We start from the raw sequence: 16,580 nt of genomic DNA on the forward strand, positions 1-16,580 counted from the left end.
ATATAGTTTTAAATATTTGTGCAGTACATTCCTAGATGTTTAAATACATGTTTATTATGCATCACCTTCATTCTTATAGTCTTGCTGCAGTAACACCGTAAATGTCCTATCTTATATTAAATTATCCCCTTGCCTGATAAATCAGTGACAAATCAGATACTCCATGATACAGGAAGACTGGAAGAGAGATTTCCTGGAGAGAGTACCGGGCAACATGCCACCTGTGCCGAGAAGAGCCTTGATTTGAGCACAGTAGTTTAAAGTTGAGTTTGAATCAGTTTGGAGATGCTAATAAAACCTGACTGAATGACGGTAACTAACAACCTGGACGTCTGAAATAAAGACGGAAAACATCACTTTGTGTCAAGCTAATGCACTCCTCCATTTGCAAAGCTCCCTGAACTAGGCCCATTATGACTTAATCTACAGCAGCTCTTTCCTCATAAAAAGAGTCAAAAAAAAACAACAACAACAACAACAACAACAAACAGCACAATACATACTTAGGAATCATCCCTCAAGGGGATCAGATTTGCTCACAAATGGAAGGCACAAGCAAAGGTGCTTTCCGTGATGCATGACATCTGTCTCAGTCATTGTGATGATAATGGAACCTAAGGGGGCAACAATCTGTTAATGTACCGGTAAAAGCAGATGAAAGCTCATCAGCGAAGTCTGGGCGGCTGTTAGATGGAGCACTCAGTGAGCACAGGTGAGACGCTGTCTTGTCCAACTGACACGGTAAAAGCGAACTTAAAAATGATGTATGATCCGCCATGAATTATGTCCCAGTTTAGAAAGAAAGTTATAGGTGATTTTGGAAAACTGATGAAAACTTATTATAAAAATAATGGTTATCGGAGTTGCATATATTTATTGAGGCAAGAATGTACTTGAAGGTGACGTCATCAGAGATTGGGATAAGAAATAATGGCTTCACGGATAAAAAACGGTGGTACTTAAACTGTGGTACGTGTACCACTAGTGGTACGCGAGCTTCCTCAGGACAATCTGAAATAATATTCTACTGTATATACCGGGGTATGTGATCAGAGTGGAGGAATAGAACTCCATACCAAAATGCCACTTGGAAAATGGAAACAAGATCAACTCAAATCATTCAGTAATATAGGTAGGACTCTACCCCATCTTAACATGCTTATTTTCAGTAGTACACTGGACTCTTAGAAATAGTGGTGGGCTTTCTTTCAATATTTATTCAGAAATTCTCAAACTCATACATTAATTAGAAAAATAATTTGGGAGTCGCAAGCCTTCTCTCAAATCACAGTGGTGCTGGATTAAAAACCATCAGCTGGTGAAAGAGTTTGTGTAGGCTCTCCTTTTTCCTTTGTGCGTTACAGTCCTTGTCGAGTGATTCAGTCACTCTGAATTGCCCATAGAAGTGAATGGTTTGTGTATTTGTAGTATGGAAGCCAGACAAATTATTATTTAAGGCATGATTTCCTACAGATTGTTTTTTTTTTTAAAAGATGTTGTGAAATTTTATTACAATAAATGGCAGTTACTTTTCCTTACATTGGATCTATAGGTCTTTCAAAATTCCCTGTGGATAAGATAGAATCTTTATCCACTTATCACATTGATGAGATTCAGCTTTTACTTAATGGGACACATCAACTACTAAATGTACTATAGAGAAAAACAATCGCTGTATGAATAAACTCCAGGATGTTACAGAAAATCCACAGAAGCTTGGAAAAACACAAACAACCAGTCACACGGAAGATTAAAAAGTCTTATTCGAAACTAGAACAAGAACATGAAGTGAAAAGAGCTGACTTGACATTTATCAATGACACTGAGGCATGAAGTGTGACTAATACAAAAAAACTGAGTAAAGGCTGAATTTTAAATGTACACTGGTCCATTTCCTAGTCTGTTTTGTTGTAGCTCACCTAAGCAGCAGCAGCAGCAGCAGCAGCAGCAGCAGCAGCAGCAGCAGAGATTGGTTCTCCCGGTGACACTCACATGTTACACAGTAGAGAATAGTTTTTGATAGAGAAGATTTTGTTCAACTGTAAAGGAAACAAAATTTGAGGGCTCTTGCCAAAAGAATTTTATGTCAAACACAAATATAAGTCAAATACCAACATCATCAATGATTTCAGAACTGGCTTTCAGAATCCAGCCATTTACTACCAGGCTCTTTTTAAAAAAAAAATCTCTTTTGATAGTAGCCGCACGTGTCTTTTTTTAAGTCCCTTTACTTTGACGACAGTTGTTTTGCTATAGCACCACATTTGGCAAAAAAAACCTAAATCTAGACTCCGCGACTTGTGCACAGTCCTTCTGTGTCGTCTGTCAGCGCACACTTTCACTGTGGAGCCAGTGGGATGCCTCGAGCATCGGTGACTTGACCTTCCTGCAGGTTCTTGACCAGCTGGGCCAGCCAGCGCTTGGTGGTGGTGTCGTCCTTCAGCACCTGAGCAAAGGTGCTGTCTTTGAGCTGGTCAGGCAGACACTGACGCAGGGCTTCTCTGGCTCTGCAGGAAAGAACACAAACGCATCACAAAACAATAGATCTCTCAACAAGGCTGGGGACACTATAGAATTCTATACGTTTCATTTTGGTTGCCTTTAATGACATTATCTGCTTTACTGTCTGTGTGTTGTAACCACAATCATTTTGGTTTCCTTATATGCATTATTGATTAACTTAAAGGCATACCAACTATAATGGATCTTGAATATCCCAACTATCAGAAGGAAAAACTCTACTTGCAAGGGTTCACCCAGGACATTCTTTTCAGAGGAGTGGAAAGGCAGAAATGTGGCTCTGCGGTCTTTAAAATAACTTGCACTGTAAAAACTCTCATCAGTTTTCTCAACACAACACACAGTTGCTCTCAGCCACACTCAAGGTCCACCTACTGGTGTCTCGGTGTAATTGACATAATAACGTGTACATTTACAGTTGATTTTGTTGACGGCTGTACTGAGGTATAGTCTTTCCTATCACACCCTCCGCAGAGTCAAAATCATCACCACAGACAAACACAAACAAAGAAAAACCCATCATATTCAGTCTCAGGGAGATGACAGCAGGGGTGTAAAGGTACGGGTATTTGTTCAGGGATGTTACTCTCATTCAGTAATGTTACACATTTAACCAATGCTGGATAGTTATATTAAAAATTAAAAGACAGAAAAGAAAGAGAGAAGACATGACTCATAGCTCCTCCTAGTGGCACTGAAAGTCACATTCTCCATCTGTGTCTAAGCTTCCAGGGCTGTGAGGGAGTAATCCATAAAATCACCACTCTGGAGAGCCAGGGTTAACCACAGGTGACTGACAAAGTATCAATTGAACTCTACTCTACCTGAGATTATCTGAGAGACGTAGGTAGCAGCGAACAACGTGCTTCAGCAGACGTGCTGATGGTTCTTTCGAGAGCTGCAACACCATTTTGCCCTAAAAAGAAACAAGACGGTTAATGATTTTGCAGTGTAAATGATGTATAGATGAGCATTGTTCACTCAATACAAAGACTGTTTAGACTTTAGTTTGTTTGCACTGTCAATACTGTGGATGTACTTGTTATTGTGCGTGACGACTACATTTTGTGATAAATGCCAAGGGTCACCCAGCACAGACACTACAAATGTACATTTAATTCAAGTTTGTTGTTCCCCCAGAGCCACTTACAAGGATCATGGCCACGTGGGAGAAACGTTCATAAGTCTGACAAATGTAGGCCAGCCCTGTGTCATCCAGGAGAATCTTCTGCAGTATAAAAGTAGCAACCTGTCAAACAAAACAAAGTCAAGGACGATGAGTGGTATAATCATGTTATAGCGACCCGATGTATTACATAGTGATATAAATAATACTGTTTTTTAACATTTGAAAAGGGGAATATGTACAATTTGTGTAGAATTTAGAGGCAACTGGGATGAATAGTGCTGGGGAGAAATTAAGTACCGTCTTGGAGAGTTCACTGCCTGATTCCATGATACGGAGACACAGCGGGATGATTTCAGTTGTGAGGAGGAAGTTAATCACTTCTTGTTCATCTGTTTTGACCAAGGCACCTATTGTAAATACATACAAAAGGAAATCTTGGTGAGGGTTTAGATACATTGTTTTGTCTAAATAATACTCATCCACAAAATAAGACAGATATTAAGGCCAAGATACTAATTAAAACATGAGCAGATTGTTACCTATAACTCCAAGGCTGGTGAGTCGCAGGTACTCAAATGGACGTGTTTTGCTCACAGTGTGCAGAAAAGGGTAAAGGAAAAGAGGGATATGAGCAGCAAGAAAGGCCGACCTGGTGACGAACAGAGAATTATTATCACTTTTGTCAGTGGAGCTTCACTTGGAGAGCACAACAAATATCAAACATAAACTCTGAGATTATTTGATTGCTTTGTGGTTTTCACACTGTACATCAAGTAGTTAAATCCATCTGGAACATTCCATGACTAAAGATTCTGAACATAACCACATAACAGTAAAACACTTTAAGCAATGGATCAATGAGTTTTTCATTACCGTGTTTCAGGGTGCGAGGCGACACACTGCAGAAGTGCCAAGGCATTGCAAACTCTATTAGATTGGTGAGCTGTAAGTGTGGGCGGGTTTATAGACGGATAGATGTTCACTATTTCCTAATAAAACAAATGATCAGATAAAAGAAATCAGTTAGACCACACAACAGTAGATAAATGAACACAGAAACAGTAAGAGATTACACAGTTACGGAATGGACATTGGTTGGGTCATACCTGCAACAGAGCAGCAATGGTGCCACAAGAGTGCCAGAGCATTGGAGCAAGGTCTGGCACCGACTCGCGTTTCTTGCTTAGTTCAAGCAAGGCATTCTCTCTGGTTTCTGGACTGGATAATTCATTGATCCACTGATAGATCTTCTCCCTGTCCACCTGGGCCAGAGCTGTGACATTGGTCACTGCCTGTGAGACGAAAGATAAATAAGTGACAAATGCATTCAACCAAAACTTGAGGTATGTCATCTGTATTTACCAGGAAGCATATTACCATACACATTCGATTAAACTTTATAATAGCAAATTACTTTATCCTGGTGGTTTTTACTTTGTATGTGGCCTGGCCGTTACAAACGGTTCTAACACGTACATTAAAACAAAAATATAGTGACAGACAACTGGAATTCTAATCTTTAGGTTAGACCGACAACCCCAGTAAATGTTCAAGTTAACAAAGTAATCCAGTTAACGCTAAATTCATTTTGATTTATTTGGAATAACCAGCATTATACCTGCTATTGCCAAAGCGTCGTTTATGATGACAGTTTTAAGCGCCTTAAACTTACATTAGGAGACGCTATGTGCTAAATGTGCACTATGCTATGTTGATTGAAGGTGTACTTACTGCTCCAGTCGCCAGCATCCTCTAAAGCTCTTATTCGTCCCGGTCTTTAATGTGTAGATTTAACAGCAGAATCGTGGTAGTAGTGTAGTGGCAAACTAAACACGACTGCAATGAAACAAAGTTGGCGTGGCTAACATACGAACAGCTAGCCTAAGCTAGCTGCTAAGTGTCCTGACAAATTAAATCGGCGCCGAGCCAGTCAACAACTACATGACTTCATTGAGATAACGGCAAAACAAAACGTTAATGTTTTCTCATTTGTACACCGCACCACCACCCCTGGGTCGAAACGGAACGCTAATTAAACGAAAAACACAACGCAGTAGCGCTTTGTTGTGCAGCGCTAGAACGTTGATGCCAAGGAGGTGAGAATTATCGCGAGAGTGCGGGCGCCAGCTACGCACTCTCGGTGTGCACTTCCGTCGTAAATTTTCACATTCCCGCCATCATCGTGCAGCTCTGCTGAACGTAGTGAGCGGGGCCACTGTCAACAACGCACGTATCTGGGAGCAGGTGAATGCCGGCAAAACAAACTTTCTGCGCTCGGTGGACACACGGAACTCTCGCTGTGATTTGAAAGTTTCGAGAAGAGCGCGTATCAACGACAGGTAAATGTGACCAGCGCCGCGGTCAGACAGCGAAACTGTTTCATCAACAAATTACAATCAGGCAAATTGACCAGTTAGCTAGCTCCTGCTAGCCGACTTGCTAATGTCGGCCTCCTCGTCCATTCAGCGCCTGTAGAGGAGGGGACGACATTATTTGAGCCCCGGACACTCGGCTCGACTGCAGTGTCACCCCGGTTATACCTTCCTGACTTTACTGCGTTCTCACGTTATTTTTACAAACTGTCTCGGCCGAATAACGGTTTGGTTCGATAGAACTATTTTACCCTGCGCCCAGCGTGTTATGCACATCTCCTGCTCTTTGCTACCCTGGTGCGGATTGGCCATCAGGGCTAATTTGATGGCTAATGCATACAATAACGGGCTGTTTACGGAACCCACAGCCGGCTATCAAAAGTAACTTTTGTTATCCAATGTTTTTAAACTCCCACATAGGTCCAATATTGTGCTACCTGCGTATGCATGTTGTCATTACCTGTTAACCTTTAGCTATTACGTTTGGGCGCTCAGAGTTTGTTGTGATTTTCAACACTGTAGTAAAGCAGTGGGCAGCATGGTCCGAAAATTAACCTTTTCTTGGTGTAATTAGCTTATTAATAGTAGGATTATGAACTTTATCCAATACTGTAACATAACATGTTACGGGAGTTTGTCTATTGTTTGTAAAGCTAAATTCAAATAGCATCATAATTATAATGGCTAACAACATTCTGTGATACTGGTCATATTTTGATACAGGGTCCCAAGATTTAGAAAGAACATATTTATATTCTATCAGTTCACCCTACAACTCAACAAAAAGCTTAAATTAAGCACGATTGAATATAATTTTCTCTCTCGTCTGCTGTGATTTGTAAGTGAGTGGTTATTTGTATTAAGTGGTCAGTTGTAATGTGTTTACTTTATTGCATAACAAAATCATTTGTTCACAAAGTTGTGTGCAGTGGTGCATGGGCATACTGATATGGTTAATTCATGTAATCCACGTCACAAAGGCTGGAAATTGCTGTTTGACAATAGATTTTCTCTTGTTCAGGATTCGTTTGATCACAAATCCCAGCCTTCAAGGTGCACCAACTGGATCGTAAGCCATGGCAACCATAGTGCCCAAACTTTCCAGCGGTGGTGCTATTAAAATCCGCTTTAACAGCATGGACCTGGGCACCACCAGATGGAAAGAAGGAACATTTGAGATTTTGGAAAAGGACAACAAAGTCAACCTCTGTCTAAGGTTCAACTGTGGTGGTGCCTCCAAAACCTTTCAGGTATTTTTCATTTAGTTGTTTCATAGTTTTTTGTTAGAATTTCTTGCAATTGGGTTTCAATTTTGTATTTGTATTTTAAGTATAGTGTTTTTGTTGTTGTTTCATCTGTGGAAATTTGCATCTTTCCTCCACATTTTAACATCATAAAGTCCTGGGAAATGGGAGCATTTAAGAAATCTCTTAATTTCCATCACTTCTGCAAACACACATGATGTCCACTAACTAAATGCTTGCTGCTGCTGTCACCTTGTCATTGGAGTAGAAAGAATTGCTTTTTATAAATTCAATCATTGATAAAACATTTGTTTTTGATCTTTTTAATATATTACAAATAGTTAAAGTAGCTGTGACTTTGTCATCCAACAGATATTTGAATAATCCTGCTCATCCCCATTATTACATCACCTTTTCAACAAACGTGTAGAGAGGTCATATTTTCTCCATTTTGCTTGCAGTTTACAAACGCATATGTACACACGCAGAATTGATTACGCTAACAGAGCTGGTGACAACCCTGCCCCATCGGGTCAGGACTTTGCATTGGCAGATATTCAACAGTAGAAAGATAATTGTTTTTATATTTTATTATATGTATTAATTATATTAATAAATAAATATATATATTATATCTATTAAAACATAATGTGGTCTTCACAAATGCAAATGTTTATATTTTTATTATTAAAGGTTGTAAGTGAGCACATTAAATGAAACGCCAGTCATCAAACTGTAGTAGAAATTCAGTCAAAATTTAAATGATCTGTAGAGAAGTTTGTCACGCTGTCAGCTGTCTGAGATGACTTTTTAACATGAACACAGTTGCTCAGTTGCTGCAATATAAAGTATAATGCATTTAATATTTAAAGGATAATTAAAGGTCTTCTTCTTGCCCTCAGCTAAACCAGAATGTGAAGACCATTACCCAGAATCTGAGTCGAGTCATGCTGACTTTGAAAGACGGCAGTGTCATCGTTCTGGATAAGATGCCCCAATCTTTGGCGCTGAAGACTAAAGAATACCTGGAAAAGCTGAAACCGGGAAAGCCAAGTAATTGCTCTTCAGTTCACTTTGAAAGATTGCAAATATGTGATATTAGTTAGTGTGTTTACAGATGTTCGCTGAGTTTGAAGTCAGTATTTGTTTTTTCTGATACCAACTGCTTGTCATTATTTCTTGTTGGGGCTGTCGCTTATAATCCAAAATGTTTTCAAACTTGAACCTTAAAAACCTGTTCAAATTCAAAATATTCAGCCCAGTAGCCCATCACTCTGTCTGAAGTAATTACTGCTTTGGCCAGCAGAGGGCACAGTGAGTGCCACTTGACCTTAGATCCACTTAACTGTGGTTGACTTCTTAGTAAGTTTTTCTGTGAAAATGACCCAAGCAAATTAAAATGTCATCCTGAGCTGACAGTCATATCACTAAAGCATCTGAAAAGTGACATTTGTGATTTACAATGTAAATAAGAATGTAAGGAACAAATCTGCAAACTCACCTGTTGGCTCCAATCAAGTGAAGCCATGCAACACAATAAGTGATCAACCACACCTGACTAAGTGTAATAATAATATGTGCTTGATTTTTAGAAAAGGTGACAGCCCTACTAACTGTCATATTACGTTTTTACAAACACAAAACTTTCTTCTTTTAGTGGAAAAATCATAATGTCTGATGCAGCTACAGACTCTGGACATAATATTGCTCCAGACTTCAATTTTGATTGAATGATGTATTTCTTTTCTCATAAGCTCCTATTATTATTTCGTAGTTTTAAAATCATCACATGGAAGTGCAAACTTCAGTGTGCTGGGAAACCGCTCTGCGAAAAATGAGACCAGTCCGCCAGGGGATAGACAGGTAAGCAATAATCCCAAACTCCATTAACTTTGAAAATATTTAGATAAATGTACTATTTGCTTAGATATTTTTCTAATACCTTCAAGACAACACCAAGGCGGCAGAGCGTGGAAAGCCGAGAGGACACAACACCACGGAGACCCCTGGGCAGTCCAAGCAGAGCAGCCTCCACTCCCACTCGCACTGGACTATCTGAAAACAGGTAGGATGTGGCTTTTTTTATCTTTACTTGAAGGTATTCATTCTATACAAGGTTTATATCATCTCACAATTCCTTATATGATTTCAGTGGAGTTCCTTAAACCGTAAAACATTTTGTGAGTGTTAAACATGTACGATATTGTTTGTTTTTCCACTTGGGTGCTATTCTTTTTTTACTAGTATTTAACCATTGACTTTATTTATTCCTGAGTATTTGTTCTTTGTGTTTTACCACCCTCCTGTTGCATTGTACTTTACGGACCACATAAATTCAAATATCTACAGGATTTCTTCCCAATGTTAGAATGGCTATTATAGTGTTATTCTTACTCCGGTCTTCCAGGAGTGAGAAGAGGAAGAGACTCTTAAATTCTGAAAGTGACCTGACTGAGGACTACCCCAAAGAAAATGACTCTTCAAGGTAGAAGCAAACACCTCCCTGCCTAGACTAAATGATGTGCTTTTTCCAGACTCCTGCAGCCTTTTTCTTTCAGAAACGTAGCCTGGATGTGGTTTTTTTGGGCTTAATTTATTTATTCTAAATCCTCTGTTTTCACACTCATATAAAACTAATATTTTTTATGCAATTTCTTAGTAACAACAAGGCCACAACAGACCCATCCAGGAAGTTTCTGCTGAGCTATAAAGAGAAGATGAAGCAGGGAGAGGAGAACAGGAACTCAGGTGAACTACACTTAAATTCATACATATACATTACTTTCACCTCTTTTAATAGAGAAGGTTTTGGCTCGGTTTTACTAGAATTAGGAAAAGGGTCATCTTGCATATTACAAATTATTTTTTTCTTTCTCACGCTCAGCTTCACTGGGTTCAACTCCCCTTCAGTCATCATCATTCTATGGCAGCAGATCTGTGACTAAAGACTACAGCCAGAGCCACTCTTTTCTGGACAGGTAGATTTTCCTCAGTGTTCACCACAAATGAAGAGGTCCGCAAACCTCTGCTAAGTTGGTCATTGAGTCCCCCTCTGCTTGAAAATCCCCCCAGGCCATCCAGTACAGCACAGACCCCTTCGGCCAAGCGAAGCCTCCTGCTGCCCAACCACTCCACTCCCTTCAAGAAGGTGCGCCCCTCTCTTGACTATGGTGGCTGGAACAAACAAAGGCCCTCCACTCTGGCACAGCCTCAGCCCCCACTGCAAGGGTAAAAACCTTCCTATTGATGTGAAGAGAGAAATCATTACAAACAATGTGAATATTTTTGAAACAACAACAAAATGATATAGTTGTAAGTCTCTATTTTTAATGTCTGTTGTTACTGCTAGAATATGCAGTACATGTCTTATAAGAAGTCATCAAATGGTACATTTTTAAATTGTTTATTTCTTATCCATTTGTGTGTATTGTAGTTTTTCTAACTTGGGCAACACTTGCTACATGAACGCCATCCTGCAGTCTCTCTTCAGCCTGCCCTCCTTCTCCAATGACATGCTCAGACAGAGCATCCCGTGGAAGAAGGTTCCCATCAATGCATTACTCAGGTACTACATGCATCAAGCGCTCCCAACAGTACAATATAATTGCTAATTTGTACTGTGAGTTTTTGAGGCCTTCACTTCACATTCTGCGCGGTATCTACACTCCCTGCAGGCGTTTTGCTCACCTCATGGTCAAGAAGGACGTTGGCTGTCCAGAGACAAAAAAGGACCTGCTGAGGAAAGTCAAGAGTGCCATCTCCTCCACAGCTGAGCGCTTCTCTGGAAATATGCAAAATGTAAGATCTCTGTCTGAATCAGCACTGAAGAACTGTTGATGTGTGCGAGTACTAAGTATCATTTTAGCAAGAAAATAACATTTGTGAAGTTTTCTTGGCTTAATTAAGTTGTGTTTTGTCTCACAATGTCAACCAGGATGCTCATGAGTTCCTGAGCCAGTGTTTGGACCAGTTAAAGGACGATATAGAGAAAATGAACAAGAGCTGGACAAACGAAGCTTCAGCTTCCTCGTCGTCCTCTGCGGTGTGTGACAATGGCCAGGACGCAGCATCGTCGACGGCCAAGGCAGAGCCTGGTGACGAAGTGGACACCTGTCGCATCTACACCTGCCCGGTTGCAGTTAACATGGAGTTTGAGGTGCAGCACACCATCGTCTGCAAAGGGTAAGGCCGGTTTTCTCCTTCTGATTGATCTGCAGCATTTACACCAAATTTTATTTTGAAAATAAAGGTTTTGTTTAAGCTTTTCATGTTGTTTTGCAGCTGTGGTGAGGTGGTGACCAAGCGAGAGCAGTTCAATAACTTGTCCATCGACCTGCCGCGCAGGAAGAAAACCCTCCCACTTCGCTCTATCCAAGATTCTCTGGATCTATTTTTTAGGGTGAGTCTTGCACAGGTTAAAGTTTGGGATGTTTGAATTTACCTTAAACCACTTATGCAAGCTTATTGTGTATGACTACATCTGTGTGAAATGAACTGGACTTATTATGTTTGAACATGTTAACATTGTACTTCCCTCTTTCTTTTGCAGATGGAGGAAATTGAGTACTCGTGTGAAAAGTGCAATGGCAAAGCAGCAACTGTTACACATAAATTCAGCAAACTTCCCAGGTATCCACTTACTCAAGTTACTGCAGTCATTCCAGTTTAACATGTTAAGTCAAGTAGACAATTAGAATTTCAAGCAGAATCTTCCACAAGCAACTGTTGACGAATATTGTTGCAAGTAACGGATTACTCAATTATTATAACTATTTTCCCCAACAGAGTCCTCATCCTCCACCTCAAACGGTACAGTTTCAATGCTCAATTGTCTCTGAACAGCAAGCTGGGACAGCAGGTGGTGATTCCTCGATACCTGACCCTGCTGTCCCATTGCACTGAATCCACACGACCTCCTCTTAGTCTTGGCTGGAGTTCCCAAGCCTCCATGTAAGACATCTCAAGCTTATTATTGTAAAATGTGAAATATTTTACATAAGACATTACTTGAGTTAGGTTTAGTTGCTTTACTTGGCTGTGCTGCATCAGCTGAGAGATGATGGTGAATTTACTTTGTTTTTCACTAAGGTCCAGAACACTTAGAACATCACAGTCTGTCAACTCCTGCACAGCACCTGCCCGGTAAGACTCTGCAGTACATTCATATCTTAATGACGAAAAGAAGAAAATGTGCATTTTATAGTTGGCAAAAGTGTAAAACTTGTTTTTCACTGATCTTCTGACTGTGTGTGTAGAAGGATTGGAGGGAAAGTGGCAAACTCCAGCTGCACCTCCGGCCTTATGGACTCTGACTGTGAAGAGGAGCCTACCCGAAGGGTGAGCACCAGTCGCAAGCGACGCCTCAGCAGCTGTCTACCTGACGAGGATGAGCGTCAGGAAGAGGTGAGCTATTGGCAACCTTGAAATATACGATTCATTGTTTTTCCTTCTCTGCCGCCCTTGTGATGCTGATTGATGTGTTTTCAGCGCGGGGTACCAATAGATTCAGCAGACTTCAGTGGCATTAATGATGATGAAATGCTGGCGGCAGTGCTGGAGATGAGTCGCCAAGAGGCCGGTCTGCCTGCTCCCCCGTCCCTGGAGGATGAGCCAACCAGCAGCCCAGACACTGGGTTTGGGGACACAGACGCGCATGACCTGGCCTATCACACAGATCTGATGGAAACAGATGGCAAACAACCTGCAGGTAATCCAACATCTGGAGGTTCATTTGTTGAGAAATTATGTATTAAACAGGGAGATATTATTTATTGTATATGGATGCTTTAGTGGCGATATATTCACTTGTGAATCAATTTAACTTCCTTGTGAATGTGTTAAACTTGGTGTAGATGTTCTGGATTCCTTGGATTTGACCATGGATGAGAATAAGGAGAACCAGACCCCAGAGGGTGTGCAGCAGCAGGGTGAGCTGGACTGGGTTCAGCAATATAGTCTGGATCAGGAGAGAGAGGAACAGGAGCTGCAGCAGGCCCTGGCCCAGAGCCTTCAGGAACATGTAAGATCAAAGTTTTTTATACTGTTTATTATAGAGAGAAACCCACATTCTACACAGTATGAGATACTGTTATAAACTGTAATACATTGTCTCCTCTTCACTTCATGCAGGAAGCCCAAGAGATGAGAGAGGATGATGATCTAAAGAGAGCAACTGAGCTCAGCCTACAGGGTATGGACCCAAATCATTTCATGTAGATCAATAACTGGTTCAATTACCAACAGGTCAAGGGATGTTGTTCCTCTGAACATACCCAATATTCCCAGGCACTGCTCAGTGGCTCCTAATTCTAGGAAGGCTTTTAGTAGATGGGCTTAATGCAGAGAGGAATTCCCCTAAGGGGATTAACAAAGTGCAAAAGTTCAAAAGCACGTTCTTACATGTCATTTTGACCTAAATCTTTGGACAAAGAAAGGACACACAAACAAACAATCACTTAAATTTGCATAGTGGAGCTTTAAGAAATCACGGAGGGATGCAAATGTTCTGACCACACTCAAAGTCCCTTCTCATCCTACAGAATTTAACAACTCCCTGCCAGAGCTGCTGTGTTCGGATGATGATTCTGGTAATGAGGACGTGTTGGACATGGAGTACACTGAAGCTGAGGCTGAAAACCTAAAGAGGAATGCTGAGGTACTTGATGTCCTGCTGTTGAACAACGCGTTTTAAAGAATTGTCCATATCATGAGTAAAATGCTGTAGCTGTTCTCATGATACAGTGCACAGTGGATACACTAACAGCTAATCTGCATTTAAACCTTTTCTCTACAGAGTGGAGATTTGGCCAACTCTTTTAGACTCATCAGTGTTGTCAGTCACATTGGAAACAGCTCTTCCTCTGGTGGGTGTGTGTGTGTGTGTGTGTGTGTGTGTGTGTGTGCGCACGTGATGAAGGTGATATGAGGACATTTATGACTGCATGTTTATTTTAGAGGTAGTTTTGGGTTAGGATTAGGAAGTGTGGGGTGATGGATAAGGGATGCATTATGTCATCAAGTGTCAACATGTATACAAACTACTGCACTGAGGTAGTGAACTTGAGCCTGAGGAGATTCAGGTATTTTAACAGACAAGTACATAATTTGATTTGCAAACTCTAAAGTTGCAGAATGAATAAGTGGGTGTGCTCAAAACCTAGCTTTTGTGTGTCTGAGAGGCAAAAGCACCACTCTTGGTGTGAAAATATGATTAACCTTATTTAAAAAAAGTGATGTTGGCAGAGCTACTTCATGTCCTTGAGGATGTTGAGTGTCCAGCTCAGGCTCATCATAACCTGTCCTCACATGAGCTGTGTTTGTCTTGGCCCTAGGCCACTACATCAGTGACGTGTACGACATGAAGAAGCAATCGTGGCTGACTTACAATGACCTGGACGTGTCGCGCACGCAGGAAGCAGCTGTCCAGCGAGACCGTGATCGCAGTGGATACATTTTCTTCTACATGCATAAGTGAGTTGGCAGCTTGTTGTATCATGTGTCCCTGTAGCATTTGTATGTTTTGTTATGTGTTGGATAAATTTATGCTGGATTGAGCCATTTTTGGCCACTTCAGCCAGGGGGTTCATACAGCCAAGAAAACTCTAGAATGTTTAGGTCTTGAAAAGTAACAGAAAAATACAAAGGCATGGAAATCTATGGGATTTTCGCCTTCTTGACAATCGGATTATCAGTGTATACTACTCAAGGCTGATCAATGTTTATCTGCAGGGTTTCCCCGTGTAGGAGAGTTTATTATAGCAGATCGGCTGCTGCTCAAAGGATGAGAGAATGATCAGGGCTTTTAATTAGCCAGCTTAAACAGTGAAGGTTAACAGATTAATCTGGAGCTCTTTATTTTCTATTTGACACATTCAGTCACATTTTAATGCTATTCAAATATTCTACTGTATTATTTGTTGAATATTCTAAATGCCAATGCATGAGAGTTAGCTTAAGTAATGAAGGGTTCCTAGCACGTTAAGCTAAGAGGAGCAGCTAATGACATGCATTCAAGAAACCTCTTAGATTTCATCACTTCAGCAAAAACACATGCAGTCCACTAACTAAATGCTTGCTGCTGCTGCCACCTTGTGGTAATTGATGCACAGTAAAAAAAAAATTACCTCCACAAAGGAAGATATTTAATTTATCAGTTCAATGCAATCATTGATAAAACATTTGAAGTGCAGTCTTTTTAATGTACATTAGCATTTTCATAACTAAATGAATATGTTGGCGTTTCAGAGTATACCGCTGCTAAATGTATATTTGCACAATGCGAAAATATTTTTGTACCTCTGGTGAGAAGCACGAAACACAGCTTGAGGTTGTTTTGTTGCAAGTGTGTGTTTATTGTCGAGAAAAGTCATGACCTTGTGTGTCTGCAGGGAAATGTTTAAACAGCTGTCCGAGATGGAGCGAGCTGGAGCCAGCAGCACATCAGAGGCGGGGAGAAACGTCCTGCAGCCGCTCTGAGCACTTCGTCTTTGGACGAGCAACCACCCACACATCCACATCTGAACTCTGCAAGATGGACCTCTAAGCTGAACAACCTTGAGTACCACTGATAGCTGTTCTTTTTGGTCATCTTCAGGCACTTCTCTATGAATCACTTAATGCCAGGTCAGATAGCACCTGAATGCCAACATGTGCTGATCTGTCGGGACTCTTTCAGAGACCAGAAATGCAGATAAAATGTTCAGTGGATCAAATTTTGCCTCCATGTTTTTGGGGCTGGAGTTTTTCTTTGCTATTTTATCAAATAACTGTTTTGTAAAGGTTTTGTTTGTTTCTTGATATAATTCTTTACAATTTAATGTCGTTTGTTCAGACTTAAAATTCATTATCGAACATCAGATGCTACTGGTTTGTAATGGATTTTGTTTTGCAGACCCTTTATTTCCCATATGAACTAAATAAAGATATATTCTACGTTGGAGTATAAGCTACTATAGAGTTAAAGGGGTGTTGTATTTAGCGGGAACATTTGGTGCAATATTTATTTTTCTGGCCTGAATCGGCCAGTTAAGATCAGCTTTGTCAGTGTGTGTGGATGTTTTCCTCGCTTCTTTCTGTGCTTGGTTTATAAGCTAACGTTTGTGTGTGGCTGTCTCCATATTTTTCAACTCGTAGAACCCAGTTGTGACATTGCCTGTTTTTACTGAGCTCTTCTCAGTGAAACACATTTTCTGTATGGGTTTCTGAACTTGTGCCTCCCAAGGATTTTTTTATAAATATGTATACAAGCTTTACTTTGAAAGTTGCACAAACTTGTTGCTTTTGAATGTCTGTCAAATCTCAATGTGCAAGTCAGAT

At 40.6% G+C, this 16,580-nt stretch overlaps 2 protein-coding genes across 3 annotated transcripts; one reads left to right on the plus strand and one right to left on the minus strand.

The window, feature by feature from the left end:
• Positions 1 to 1,745: 1,745 nt before the first annotated feature.
• Positions 1,746 to 5,735, minus strand: cnot9 (CCR4-NOT transcription complex subunit 9). Its single transcript, XM_058623108.1, has 8 exons — positions 5,381 to 5,735; positions 4,756 to 4,941; positions 4,523 to 4,638; positions 4,189 to 4,298; positions 3,947 to 4,056; positions 3,671 to 3,769; positions 3,345 to 3,436; positions 1,746 to 2,507 (listed from the first exon to the last, which is right to left on the minus strand). Exons 1-8 carry the CDS (start codon positions 5,396 to 5,398, stop codon positions 2,339 to 2,341), a joined length of 900 nt encoding a protein of 299 aa, XP_058479091.1. The 5' UTR covers positions 5,399 to 5,735; the 3' UTR covers positions 1,746 to 2,338.
• Positions 5,736 to 5,833: 98 nt separating this feature from the next.
• usp37 (ubiquitin specific peptidase 37) lies at positions 5,834 to 16,213 on the plus strand. Of its 2 annotated transcripts, none has more exons than XM_058623106.1 (24): positions 5,834 to 5,988; positions 7,043 to 7,271; positions 8,168 to 8,318; positions 9,040 to 9,128; positions 9,215 to 9,330; positions 9,673 to 9,750; positions 9,925 to 10,013; positions 10,150 to 10,243; positions 10,338 to 10,493; positions 10,699 to 10,830; positions 10,940 to 11,063; positions 11,200 to 11,447; positions 11,547 to 11,664; positions 11,815 to 11,894; positions 12,051 to 12,215; positions 12,354 to 12,407; positions 12,521 to 12,668; positions 12,753 to 12,972; positions 13,118 to 13,284; positions 13,395 to 13,455; positions 13,805 to 13,920; positions 14,059 to 14,128; positions 14,597 to 14,735; positions 15,653 to 16,213. In XM_058623106.1, exons 2-24 carry the CDS (start codon positions 7,098 to 7,100, stop codon positions 15,738 to 15,740), a joined length of 2,877 nt encoding a protein of 958 aa, XP_058479089.1. In that variant the 5' UTR covers positions 5,834 to 5,988; positions 7,043 to 7,097; the 3' UTR covers positions 15,741 to 16,213. The 2 variants fall into 2 exon arrangements, with proteins under 2 accessions (XP_058479089.1, XP_058479090.1); XM_058623107.1 differs by having other exon boundaries at positions 12,524 to 12,668.
• The last annotated feature ends 367 nt before the right edge of the window (positions 16,214 to 16,580 follow it).

This window comes from Solea solea, chromosome 2, assembly GCF_958295425.1.
Source record: "Solea solea chromosome 2, fSolSol10.1, whole genome shotgun sequence".
Taxonomy (NCBI): domain Eukaryota; kingdom Metazoa; phylum Chordata; class Actinopteri; order Pleuronectiformes; family Soleidae; genus Solea; species Solea solea.

Coding starts and splice junctions, on each gene's coding strand:
- cnot9 (XM_058623108.1), bottom strand. Junction 3,437..3,670: donor CCCACGTGGCCATGATCCTT/GTAAGTGGCTCT, acceptor GTTTCTTTTTAG/GGCAAAATGGTGTTGCAGCT. Junction 2,508..3,344: donor CGTCTCTCAGATAATCTCAG/GTAGAGTAGAGT, acceptor TCTTTCCTGCAG/AGCCAGAGAAGCCCTGCGTC.
- usp37 (XM_058623106.1), top strand. CDS start 7,098: ATGGCAACCATAGTGCCCAAACTTTCCAGCGGTGGTGCTATTAAAATC. Junction 11,448..11,546: donor CACACCATCGTCTGCAAAGG/GTAAGGCCGGTT, acceptor GTTGTTTTGCAG/CTGTGGTGAGGTGGTGACCA. Junction 14,736..15,652: donor ATTTTCTTCTACATGCATAA/GTGAGTTGGCAG, acceptor GTGTGTCTGCAG/GGAAATGTTTAAACAGCTGT.